The following is a 13,025-nucleotide window of genomic DNA, read 5'->3' on the forward strand; positions in this document are numbered from 1 at the left end:
CATGTCCACCAGAGCAGGGAGGGCCTGTCAGCTCACAATGGCAGGAGTGACATCAAGGCAAGGGAGAAGAGGGTCTGAAGAGGGTGTACAGGGCTGTGTGCTGACTGCAATCCAGCAGTAGGATCCCAGATTCGAAACACATGCCCGCCTTTACCCCAAGCAGGGCGAGAATGACCCTCCCAGGACAGCGAGCTGGCCAGGCAAGCTGGGAAAAGGTCTCTGGGGAAATCACAGGCTTTGATCTTCTCCCATCACTGGAAGCCACACGCAAAAGCTCTTTGTTAAGTTCAAATTGTTTACCTAAAGTCAGGCACTGGGGACCTGCGGGATGGCTCAGCAGGTAAAAGGGCTTTAGCCAAGCCTGAGGGTCAGCATTTGATCCCTGAGACCCACCTGATAGAAGGAAAGAACTGATTCCATCAAGTTCTCCTCGGACCTCCCCTCCCTCCGCATGCAGTTTCATGCAGGTGCTCAAACTCTCTTTCTCTCTCTCTCTCTCTCTCTCTCTCTCTCTCTCTCTCTCTCTCTCTCTCTCTCTCTCTCTCTCTCTCTCCCTCCCCTTCCCCCTCGTTCTCACATACACACACACACTCACACACACACAAAACACACACACTCGCACACACTAAAAAATAACTAAATGTGATTAATAACTAAAGTTGAACTCTGACCTGACAGGGAAGGGAGAATGGAAGGGTGGGAAGAAGGGAATTCATTTTTTCTATCTCATCCTATGGGGAAAATGAAATTTAAAATAATAATAATAACCAGGTTGTTATTTATTTATAAAGAGTGAGCAAAGGAAGAAGCAGTGACTTGGCGGTGTGTCTGTTGAAGCCAGCTGGAAGTGGGCCACCAACAGAGCTGGCTGGGCGGGAATGTGCCCCTGAGGCATCAGGTACTTGGGAGGCTGAGGCAGGAGCATTGTTTGAACCCAGGAGTTTGAGGCCAGCTTAAATCCCATTTAGAAGCTTAATGAAAAAATATGGACCATTTCATGAATCTGTCAGGGACCATACTGGTCTCTTTTGTTTTTTTCCAACCATGCTGCTGAAGTGAACCCTAGAAAAACATTTTTGGGGGGACTTCAAAATATTTATAAACACTTTCTTTTCATTATATTATTGAGACAGAGTCTCACTATGTAGCCCTGGCTGCCCTGGAATTGAGTATGCTAGGACTAAAGCGTGTGTAAACTATCTCCCACCCCCCCAGCTCCCCCCTCCCCCGCCCCCTCACTCCCCCAGCCCCCCCACCCCTTCACCCCCTACTCCCCACCCCCCACCCCGGCTCTCAGTGTGCTTTGTTTTTTGTTTGTTTTCTGAGACAGGGTTTCTCTGTACTGTTTTGGAGGCTGTCCTGGAACTCACTCTAGACCAGGCTGGCCCTGAACTCACAGAGATCCACCTGCCTCTGCCTCCCTAGTGCTGGGATTAAAGGTGTGCATCACCAATGCCTGGCTGTTTTTTGTTTTTTGAGACAGGATTTCCTCTATGTAGCTTTGGAGCCTGTCCTGGGACTTGCTGGCCTTAAATTCACGAGACCCGACTGCTTCTGCCTCCCGAGTGCTGGGATTAAAGGCGTGTGCCGCCACCACCTAGCTCTGTGTGTGTGTGTGTGGGGGGGTGTTCTTAAGTGGGGTGTAGCCTGCACGTGGCATCTGTGGAGCTCAGGACAGCCCTCGGTGTTGGTCCTTACCCTTTCTTCCTGAGACCAGGTCTCTTTGTACTGTGTACCCCAGGTTAGGTAGACCAGCAAGCTTCTTCCAGTTCTCCTGGACCTTGGGAATCGCAGAAACACCTACTACTGCTTATGAATGAGATAAAGAGTCTTTACCCACCCAGCCACTCCCCAGCTCCCAAAGCTTATCTGAATTGTCTATTCACAGGCTAGCCTTATGCTATGCTAAATGTTGAAGGTTTACAGAACTGATCAGATTAATTGGAAAATAATTTCCTCTTTCTTCCTTCTCCCCCGCGCCCCACCTCCTGCCTCTTCTAGTATATGGTGTAATATTCCCTTCTTCCTCAGCGTCCACTAGATGGCAGTAGAGTTCAGGCCTCCAGTTAACATCTAAAACTTGGTGGCTGGAGTTTTCCAAATGTGCTGTGCCTTGGCTCATCACCACATCCTTGCTCACGGGTTCCCACCACAGACTGATACGTTCTTTCCAAATTCAGCAGGCCCCCAGATCTCTTCATTTTAGCTGGTCCCAGGACAAGATTGTAACCCTGCCTGCTACTCAAGAGGCAGAGGCAAGGGGATCACAAACTTATGGCCTACTTAGGTACATCGACACGGCTACACTGTAAGATGGTCCTCTGACAGCCACACAAGGCACGCACATGCCACGCCCCACACAGGAACACACACACAGACACACTTATCACACACAGGAAACTATGGGGGGGGGAGGATCAGAACAGGCTCTCCATTAACACCCACCTCCAAATAGCTTCCTGTGTGGCTGTCCTATATAAATATTTCTTTCACAGGATTATTATGAGGTTTTTAAACCTTCTTTCCCCTCTAATATCTTATGCATTATTGGAGGAGGCCTGTGGGGATGGGGTCAGAATTCTGTAGGTTCTGTGTGCAATGTACTGGTCCACCTAGGCTGCTACATTGCAGTAGCATGGCAACCCCTACCCCTCAACCTCTATAACTTTGCACACAATAAAGGTTGTTGCAAAGTTATAGAGGTTGATTTCCCAATCTCCAGGGGTCAGTTGAGGCTCCTCTCTGTGGCATCTTCACTCCAGGGCCTACACCAATGGAGAAGTTCCATACAGGTCAAGTTTAGTTCCTGAAGCATGGGGGCGGGGGGTGCAGAGCTTCCACTATGGGAATCAGTCCTTACAAGTTCCAGAGCTAATTGAGCAGAATTAGTTACATGACTTCATTGAACCACAAGGGGTCAGCAGTGAGCTTCTAGCCAGGAGTCGCATTCACCTACAATCCCAGTGCCAGAGGCTGAGGCAAGATTGCTGTGTTTGAGTCCATTCTGGACCACACAGTGAGACCGTCTCAAAACAAAGGAGTGCAGGACTATTTGGAGAATACAATGACTACTAGTGGCTTTCCTGGTAGATAATTACTCAACTCACATCTCTCCTTCAGGTAGGTCACCCTTACCTTATCTTCCTTCAAAGGAAAAAAAATTAAAATTCCATTACCCGCCACATCAAGTCCAAACTTAACAAGCTCTGGGTGAGGTACAAGTTTCTCTACCGGCGTGACAGAGCTACATGTATGCCATGCTTCCACACATCTAACATGGGAGGCCAGGTTAACAGCGTCTGCAGACAAGGGGAAACGGGGGCGGGCGGGATTCAAATTAGTCCATCAAGATAAGTGATCAATAGATATTTATCAGGGAAGCGGTGACACAAATAGTAAATGACCAGCCGGGCGTTGGTGGCGCACACCTTTAATCCCAGCACTCAGGAGGCAGAGGCAGGCGGATCTCTGTGAGTTCGAGGCCAGCCTGGCCTACAGAGTGAGTTCCAGGACAGCCTCCAAAGCCACAGAGAAACCTTGTCTCGAAAAACCAAAAAAAAAAAAAAACACAAAAAACAAACAAACAAACAAAAAATAGTAAATGACCACAAGATGTAGTCTCCATTCTTTAGCAGCTTTCACCACAAGAGAGCGAGCCAGACCTCTTCTACCATATAAGCCACGCCCATAGGGTGTGTCCACCATGGAAAAGTTCGCTGGCAAAGGGGGACACTACAGTTGTGGAGCACCAACCAGCAGGAGTGGTGTGGGCACCTTCCCCTGGAGGAAGGGGTGTATTGTTTAGGTAACTGTTTCCTTTTGGGAATTCAGGTCTTGCTACAATATAACTTAGTATGTCCTTGACTGATTTTAAAAAATGTAATTAAGCCGGGCGTTGGTGGCGCACGCCTTTAATCCCAGCACTCGGGAGGCAGAGGCAGGCGAATCTCTGTGAGTTCGAGACCAGCCTGGACTACCAAGCGAGTTCCAGGACAGCCTCCAAAGCCACAGAGAAACCCTGTCTCGAAAAACCAAAAAAAAAAAAAAATGTAATTAGCTGGGCACCATAGTGCTTACCTGTAATCCAGACTAAAGCAGGAGGGTTGTCAAGAGTTCAAAGTCAGCACAGACTACATAGCAAAACCCTGTCTCTAAATGTACATGTGTGCACATGAAGCCAACAAACACTGATCTGTGTGACATGTGACATTAGCTTGCATGGACGTCAGGTGTGCGCTTGGTTTCTAGTTATATTTTTTACTTGTACATTTACTTATTTAAGGGAGGGGGGGCACATTTGTGAATGTCAAAGAATAAATTACAGGAGTTGGCTCAAGAATAAATTACAGGAGTTGGCTCTCACCTTCCATCATGTGGGTCCTGGGGACCAAATTCAAGTCATCAGGCTAGGCAGCAAGAGCTTTTACCCACCGAGTTATCTTGCCAGACGTCTAATTACTTTAATTTCCTTCTGTGTGGGGGGGGGGTGGGGTGGGGGAGGGATACCCACGCCACAGTACATGTGTAAACTTCAGAGGACAACTCAGGTCATCTAACTTTACCTGCTAATACATCACACCAGCCCTCTAAACACATCGACAGTACTACCCTAATGAAACCAACTCTGTAATCTCATCAATGCACAGAAACAGATGTGACGACATATCTTTTTTTTTTTTTAAAGAGACAGGGTTTCTCTATATTGTTTTGGAGGCTGTCGGACCAGCCCAGCCTTGAACTCACAGAGATCCTCCTGCCTCTGCCTCCCAAGTGCTGGGATTAAAGGTGTGCGCCTGGGATGGGGAAGTTTGGCAATACACTGACCACCACACAGCCACAGACAAAATGAATCCCTAAACCGGGCTTATCACTTGGCTGCATTAAGAATACCCAGGAGCCCGGCGGTGGTGGCGCATGCCTTTAATCCCAGCACTCGGGAGGCAGAGGCAGGCCTGTGAGCTCGAGGGTAAATCGAATTCATAAAACAATGTACGCAGAGATGAGAATACGTAGATATGTAGCTTGAGGCAAAGTGAGCACTTTCATATGCAGGGCAGGGAATGGAGTGGTGGAATCAAGCCTCTTTGTCACGATGTCACACACCTTTAATCCCAGCACTTGAGGCAGAAGGGACCCTGTGAATGAGGCCAGTCGGGGTCACTAGTCCAAGCTCTCCCAATACATACTGCAGGATGTAGACCATTAGTAGCTGACTTACGTTGACAACAAACAAACGGCCACACCAGGGGATAAGACAATGAAGAGAACAGAATAGCCAAGCCTGCTGGAACGCTCGTCCTCTTTTAGACTCAAGGGCGGGCTGGGAGCAGGCATTTTTCTTAGAGATGGGTCAGTCCCAAGAAGACTGAATGGTCATCTGGGAATTAATGCAACAACTCTGTCTTGGATACGAGTCTCTTAAGTAAATTACATACTATCTACAAAGAACCCAAGCGGATCCTAACATATACCTACTCTGAGTTACTTATAATACCTAATACAATAGAAATACTATAGTTGCTCTATCTTATTGTTTAGGGAGAAACATGACAAGAAAAATGTCTTATCATGGACAAAAATGGTTCATCATGGACATAATTTTAAAAAAATGTAGCCTGGCGTTGGTGGCACACGCCTTTAATCCCAGCACTCTGGAGGCAGAAGCAGGCGGATCTCTGTAAGTTCGAGACCAGCCTGGACTACCAAGCGAGTTCCAGGACAGCTTCCAAAGCCACAGAGAAACACTGTCTCGAAAAACCAAAAAAAAAAAAGTATTTTCAGGCCAGGGGGTGGTGGCCCACACCCTTAATCCCAGCACACAGGAGGCGGAGGCAGAGGCAGGCGGATCTCTGAGGACAGCGTGGTCTACACAGTGACCTCCGGGATAGCCAGGGCTGCATACTGAAGCCCTGTCTCATAAATAGATAAATAAGGTTTACTCAAGAATCTAGGATTTAAACTTTTCCTTACTCATTTCAAGGGTAGACACGTCAACATGACACAAATTACAAACATACATATTCACATTTATTGCAATTGAAAAATTCATTGAAGCCACATGGTGGCTGGATCTCCCACACCCTGAGCAGGGCTTATCATCTCTTAGTCTTCTTTAGACATTATATACAAACACATTCAAACTACATAGGAGAAAGAACTTGATGTACAACTGAGATCTGCACACTGGGTATCCCAAATTCTTCTCCTTACAGCCAACCCACAGCCTTAACTGCTGTCCTAACAGCTCCTATGGAAGACTCAGTACCAAACCAACCATAAAATACTTATGTCCAAGAGTCCTCAGCTGAAACTGGTACACCGCCATCTCAGAGCCACACCCTGAGGGCAGCAAAGCCTGTGGCAAACATCGGAGAGCCAGATTCCATCCTACAACCAGACAACCCACTCACATTAATTAGGCCCTTTTCCAGGGCAAGGAACATCCAAAACGAAGGCCCTTCCAGGCCTAGTAACAGTTCTTTGGAGACACGGATGCTGCCTCTTCGGAAATGGAACACTTGGTTGGACATGCTCAAGTTAGTGTATCGAAGTCTGGCTGAAGCCTGGAGGGAGGCTTTACTGCACTCCTCTAGATGGGTGGTCTGGAAGGCCTTTGGGAGGCTCGGTGTTGGCTAGCTGACCTCTGGTGATCCAGGGGCTCCCAGGCAATGGGTTCTCCAACAAGCCCTCCAGTGACTCCATCAGTCTAACAAAGACGGACAGCAGGGTCAGTACAACCCCCAGCAGATAGAGGTTCAACATATACTTCATGGCTGCAATGCCAGCTCCTTTGCAGGGAGGTAGAGCTGCGTTTTGCTTCAAGATCCTGTGAAGAGAAAGCAAGGGTCTATTCTATCATTTGGTCTCTAGGAATGTGTATGCATCCTTCATCCCATTTTCCTGGGAGCAAGAAAGGCCCAAATGGGCTGCAGAGATGGTTCAGAGGTTAAGAGCACCCACTGCTCTTCCAGAGGCCCTGAGTTCAATTCCCAGGCTCACAACCATCTGTAATGAGACCTGGTGCCCTCTTCTGTCATGCAGACAGAACAATGTGTACATAATAAATCTTTAAAAAAAAAAAAGGCCCAAGAATTTTGCACTGCACACTCCACAGCTGAAGAACAAACCACGTTTCGATAATTTCTTTCCCTCTTCTCGCTCTCTCCAGCAGCCTGCTCTGTAGCCCAGGCTAGCCTCACACCTGAAGAAATGCTCTTGTTCATGCCTCAAGTGCTGGGGATTAGAGGTACGCCCCACACATCCAGCTACTTTTACTTCTCTTGAAGGCCATTACTACCAAGAGCAATGAACAAACTCTATGTTGCAGTGCCCGTACTTACCTTCACATAAGGGGCAGATGGGAATATAAGAAAATTGTGCTGGAGAGATGGGGCTCATGGCTGAGGATTCGGCAGCCACATGGCAGCTCACAATCATCTGCAACTCCAGTTCCAGAGGAGGATATGACACCATCTCTGGCCTCTACAGGCACCATACACCCATTATGCACAGCAAACATGCAGGCAAAATGCATATGTATTTTTATACATATATATATTTTTTTTTAAAGAAAATGTTAGATGTGGCTGGTGCATGCCTGGGCTACACAGAGAGCTAAAACCCAGCCTGGGCAACTTAGTGAGACCATGATTCAAAAGGTGCAAAAAGAGAGCTGAGCCAGGTAGTGGCGCTTCAGGCCTTTAATTCGAACACTCGGAGACAGGCAGTCAGATTTCTAAGGCCAGCCTGGTCTGCAGAGCGAGTTCTAAGACATCCAGGGCTACACAGAGAAACCCTGTCTCAGGAAAAGAAATAAAGAGGCTGAAACTATAACTCAAGTGTAGAGAGCTTGCCTAGCATGCTGTAGCACTCACAAGAATAGAACATGCCCTAGATAAAGCAATCTGTATTATTAGTCTGCTGTATCACACATTTGATTATTGTAAAATCCTTGAAAGTCAATATAAATATAAGTAAGAATGGCAAAGGCCTGTAATCCCAGCTATGAAGGAGGCCGAGGCAGAAGGAATTCATGTTTAAGGTTGGCCCGAGCTACAGAGAGTATTAGAAGCTACTTTGGGGGATTTAGTGAAGCCTTGTCTCAAAGTAGCCATAAGGGCTGGTAATACAGCCCAGTGGTTTAAGCCTTAGCACATACAAAATTCTAGGTTCAATCCCTAGTACTTCAAAACAGAAAGCAGCAACTACGAAAAAACTGAAAGTTAAATCAAGTTAATTTGTCCAAACATACTTGAAGGCTTTCTGGAAGGTACTTAGGGCCACGCAGTCGTCCTACAGACAAGAAGAGGGGCAGTTACGACACAACACTCTAATAGCTACATTAGAAAGGGAAAGATAAGGGTGCTTTAGGCACGCATGGTGGGCGAGCACAGGCGGCCTTCGGGGTTCATAGATCGGGCCAAGCAGAGAGAAGAGCGGGAGACACAGCCTTAAAAGGGAGCGCAGGCAGCCCGACCGTGGGGCGAGGGACCCAGGACTCGGCCTCCAGCCTGAGGAGACCCCGCGTCAGTTACCTCAGGAGGAAGAGACGGCTGATCGCTGTCCCAGCAGGTCGTGCAGGCGTAAGGAGGAAGGTCCCCGGAGTCGCAGCGTGGAAGCTCCACGCAGGCACTGCTCCGGATACAAATAAGTAGCCGAGAGAAACCGACGCCTCGAGGCCCCGCCCACTGCGGCCGAGGCCCCGCCCTCGGGGACCGCGCGTGCGCACCGAAGCCGCCGACACGCTTCTGCTGTGCACGTCCGCTGCTCGCCCTGCCCCTGCGTCATCTGGAGCGGGCACCGCGGATTTCCCAGGGAGTCGCGGGAAGCACGCGGCTTGCGGTTGACTCACTGCTGTCCAGAATGGGTTTGGCGCGAGGATCTACCCCGGCCGCCCGCCTTCTAGAAAACCAGCAGCCGAAAGGCGCCTTTACCCCACCCTCCCCGTCACCATCCTTGCAGCGACACCGCTCGGGGCGGGTAGTGGGTGAAAGCCCGGCAGGGGTTCTCTTTGAACTGGTTCTTACTGTGTAGCCCGGGCTGGCCTCGAACCCTTCCGAGTGAAAGTGAAATAGTCTCCTGGCATTGGTCTTGGTTCTTAACGGCGTTTGGGCAAATTACCTTGCCCTCAGTGGCTCCTGGATACCTTTGGTTTTCTTTCATTTAAAATAAACTACTTGCTTTTGAAAGTGCCTCCAGTGCGAACTAGAGAGGGAGGGGGTCATGGTCCAGGCTTCGTACCTGGACACTGACCTGCTTTACTAGGTATCTGCCAGCCCTAGCCAAGACAATGCAGACAGGTTGTCCCAAAAGGGGGAGCTCAGAGAAGATTCTGGGGAGGCCGAGAGTGGGAAAGCTCCCCCCTCCAATTACGGGGAGTTGTAACTGAACAAACACACGGGGAAGTTTGTGGGTGGCTCCTGCGCCTTCTCGGGGTGAAGATCGGGGATCCCTTGATCTCTAGGATTGGTGAGTCAGCGTGCCCGGGCAAGAGCAGCTCGGTCTGGGGGAGAAGCCCTCACTTCTAAGCTTAAACAGAGCGGAAGGGAGGAAGCGACTCCCGCCGTGACCTTTCCCCTACTTTCCAGGATGTCTGGTCTGTCTCAAAGGGGGCGGGGATACCCGGAAGAAGAGAGACGTGCTGGCCTGCAGAGATCCGTGGACGCAACTTTCCCAAGCAACCCATCAATTTTGGTTCATCATCAAACACAGCGTCTGTGCCCTTTTACCCAGAATTCCTCTTCTGGGAGTTATCCCTCAGGTGAACTCCCACCTGTGGAGAGAGAGAATGGAATTATCGTCGTACTATACTCAGTTGAGAAGGACTGAGAAAGCCCCAACAGAAACTGGTTATATAAATCATGGGGCTTTCTTACTGGGATTGCCGTAAGCCAGGAAAAGAAAGGGCGGTCTGCACACACTTACACAGTCTTCCCTCCACAGTATCTTGTTAAGAAACGGTAAGTCCGGGGCCGGGGAAGATGGCTCAGTGGTTAAGAGCACTGATCACTCTTTCAGAGGACCTAGGTTCAATTCCTAGCATCCACATGACAGCTCACAACTGTCTGTAATTCCATTTCCAGAGTACCTGACACCCACAGCAAAGCACCAACGCAAATAAAATAAAAATTAGTAAATTAAAAAAAATAGAAAGTAGCTGGGAATGTAGAGTGTTTAACTTTATCCCACTCCTTGTGAGTTGGATACTGGGCTACAAGCAACACTGTCTCAGCCGGGAGTTGGCATACGCCTTTAATCCCAGCACTCGGGAGGCAGAGGCAGGCGGATCTCTGTGAGTTCGAGACCAGCCTGGACTACCAAGCGAGTTCCAGGACAGCCTCCAAAGCCACAGAGAAGCCGGGCGTTGGTGGCGCACGCCTTTAATCCCAGCACTCGGGAGGCAGAGGCAGGCGGATCTCTGTGAGTTCGAGACCAGCCTGGACTACCAAGTGAGTTCCAGGACAGCCTCCAAAGCCACAGAGAAACCCTGTCTCGAAAAACCAAAAAAAAAAAAAAAAAAAAGCAACACTGTCTCAAAACAACTGGACTTTAATCCTAGACCTTGGGCAGGGGCAAGCCATCTCTGGTCTGCAAAGCAAAGGACTTTCGTGAATAGCAGGGCTACACACAGAAAAACTAAATAACCACTGGTATATGCTATAAAATCGATGAAACTTGAAAACATGCTAACTACAAGAAACCAGCCTTGAGACTGGAGGCTCAGTAGTTAAGAGCACTGTCTGCTCTTCAGAGAACCCAGGCTCAGTTCCCAGCATTGACGTTGAGGCTCACAACTAGCAGTGTCTGACCTCACCCAGCATGAAGTTGAAGTTGTGTCCCTTCCGTGTCCCCCACTCTCCCCACTCCCCGTCCCCGCCCCGTGGGTGATGAAATGTTCTGAAATTAGTGGTGATAGTTGCACAAATTTGTGAATGCACTCAAAACCACTGAAATATATGCATCAGCTGAAATTTAGACTGGGAATGTAGCTTTGTTGGCAGAGTGTTTGCCTTGAATGCTCAAGTCCTAGATTCAATCCCCAGCATTGACTGTGATGGTGCTTGCCTGGAATTCCAATAATTGGGTGGAGGATCAAATTCTCAGGGTCATGTTTCTGATATACAACAAGTTTGAAAGCAACTTGGGAGATATGGGACTTTATCTCTCTCTCAAACACACACACACACACACACACACCAGAAACCGCAGTTTGTTGCATGCATTATATCTGAGTAAAGTCAGACTTTTAACTTTTGAGCCAGGGTCTTGCCAGTCTTAAACTCTCCATCTTCTTCAGTCTCCCAAATGTTGTGATTATAGGCATAGGTTACCCATCTCCAACAAGAACATTATTTGTTTTTAAAAGAGAATAAGTTAAGGACATCTTCAGATAAACAAAAACAGAGAAACCACCATAGGCTTTTACAAGGGAAATTTCTGATGCATTTAAGGAAGAAAAAAACTAAGGCCAAAAGGAAATGAGCTGCCGCCACAAGAGGAGTGGTCAAATATTTAGAAAACACATGGGTCTATCTAAATAAATTATGGTGAGCCCAAACTATTTTTAATAATAATGATTAGTGTGGGAGAGTAAAAATAAGATGAGCTAAGAAAACCCTGGTAGACATTTAAGATGGGAACAGGAAACTGGGTGTGGTGCTGAATGCCTGCGACCCTGGCACTGGATGGGGTGAGGCGGGAGGGCCAGTTGTGTGTCAGCTTCAACTGTGCAATGAGTTCAAAGCCAGCCTAGGCTACTGGAGCCTTCTGACTTGGTTAATCTTGATCATTAGCTTGCTGGGGTTTAGAATCACCATGGAAACCACTCCTGGGAAAGTCTGCAAGGGCATCTCTAGATTAGGTTAATTATAGTGGGGGTCCTGGACTCAGAGAGAAGAGAACTGAGCACCGGCATCCATGCAGTGTACCAGCTGCCTCATGCGGCTGCTGCGGGCCTTTCCCATCCTGCCTTGATGGACTGGCAACCTCAGAGTCTACACCAAAACAAGCCCTTCCAAGTTGCCTTTGTCAGGATACTTTATTACAGCAATAGAAAAGCAACTATGGGCACTCGGTTTCACAATGGCTTTTGTCAGGATATTTAATTACAGTATTAGGAAAGAAACTTTGTATCTCTCAGTGAGCATGGGGGAAGGCCTCAGGCAACAGAGAGAAAGTTGAGCCAGTGTTTTGGCATGTCAGAAACCCTCCCGGGCTCCCCTACTTGGCTTCCCTTTGTCTTGACAGTGCCCAACACCACCAAGCCCACCTCACATTTGTTTGTCAACTGTTTTCTCCCACAAGATGGTAGCTCTGTGAGAATGAGGATTTGTATTGTTCTGAAAATTGCTTCATACCTAAACCCAGAACAATGCCAGGCAAACAGCAGGTGCTTGTGTATTTGCTGAGTGAATCATTTTGTATAAAAGACCAGCTGCTAAAATACTGTCAGTGTTTGTTTTGGTGTGGATTTTGTTGTTGTTGCTGTTACGGTTTTCTGTTGTTGTTGTTGTTTAGGTTTTTCAAGACTGAGTCTCACTCTACAGCCCAGAGCAGCCTGAAACTCACCATATAGTGTAGCCTGGCCTTGAACTCATATCAGTCTTCCTGCTTCAACCTCCCAAGGGCTGGGGTTATAGGTGTGAACCGGTACACCCAGCTTTATCAGTATTTATTATACAATTTAACAGTGATCCTCTCTGGGTCTATACGATGATAATTTATCTTCCAATTTTTTCCCCACTGGTATTTGCTACAGTTATGATCTTGGAAAAAATTAAAGTTTACTAATATTTTGTAAGTTTTCTGCCTGAGCTCCTTATCGCCCCCCTCCCACCCCGTGATGTTGTGGGTATTGGACCAAGGCCTTGCACGCACTGGGCAAACAATCTACCACTGAGTTCCACGCTTATGTCTGCCTTAAGTCTTGACCCAGTTTTTCCGTCCCAACTAGTGTTGTTTTTCCTTCACTGCATGAAACAGATGCTGTGGAGAACCAGGGGAAGGGCATCCAGAGGAATCGATGA

The 13,025-nt window shown here is 48.0% G+C and overlaps 1 protein-coding gene across 1 annotated transcript; it reads right to left on the bottom strand.

Annotated features, from left to right (window-relative positions):
* Positions 1 to 6,005: 6,005 nt before the first annotated feature.
* On the bottom strand, positions 6,006 to 8,699 carry Hilpda (hypoxia inducible lipid droplet associated). Its single transcript, XM_013119095.3, has 2 exons — positions 8,535 to 8,699; positions 6,006 to 6,826 (listed from the first exon to the last, which is right to left on the bottom strand). The coding sequence occupies exon 2, from the start codon at positions 6,769 to 6,771 to the stop codon at positions 6,577 to 6,579; it is 195 nt and encodes a 64-aa protein (XP_012974549.1). The 5' UTR covers positions 6,772 to 6,826; positions 8,535 to 8,699; the 3' UTR covers positions 6,006 to 6,576.
* Between the last annotated feature and the right edge of the window lie 4,326 nt (positions 8,700 to 13,025).

Source organism: Mesocricetus auratus, unplaced genomic scaffold, assembly GCF_017639785.1.
Source record: "Mesocricetus auratus isolate SY011 unplaced genomic scaffold, BCM_Maur_2.0 Super-Scaffold_100019, whole genome shotgun sequence".
Taxonomy (NCBI): domain Eukaryota; kingdom Metazoa; phylum Chordata; class Mammalia; order Rodentia; family Cricetidae; genus Mesocricetus; species Mesocricetus auratus.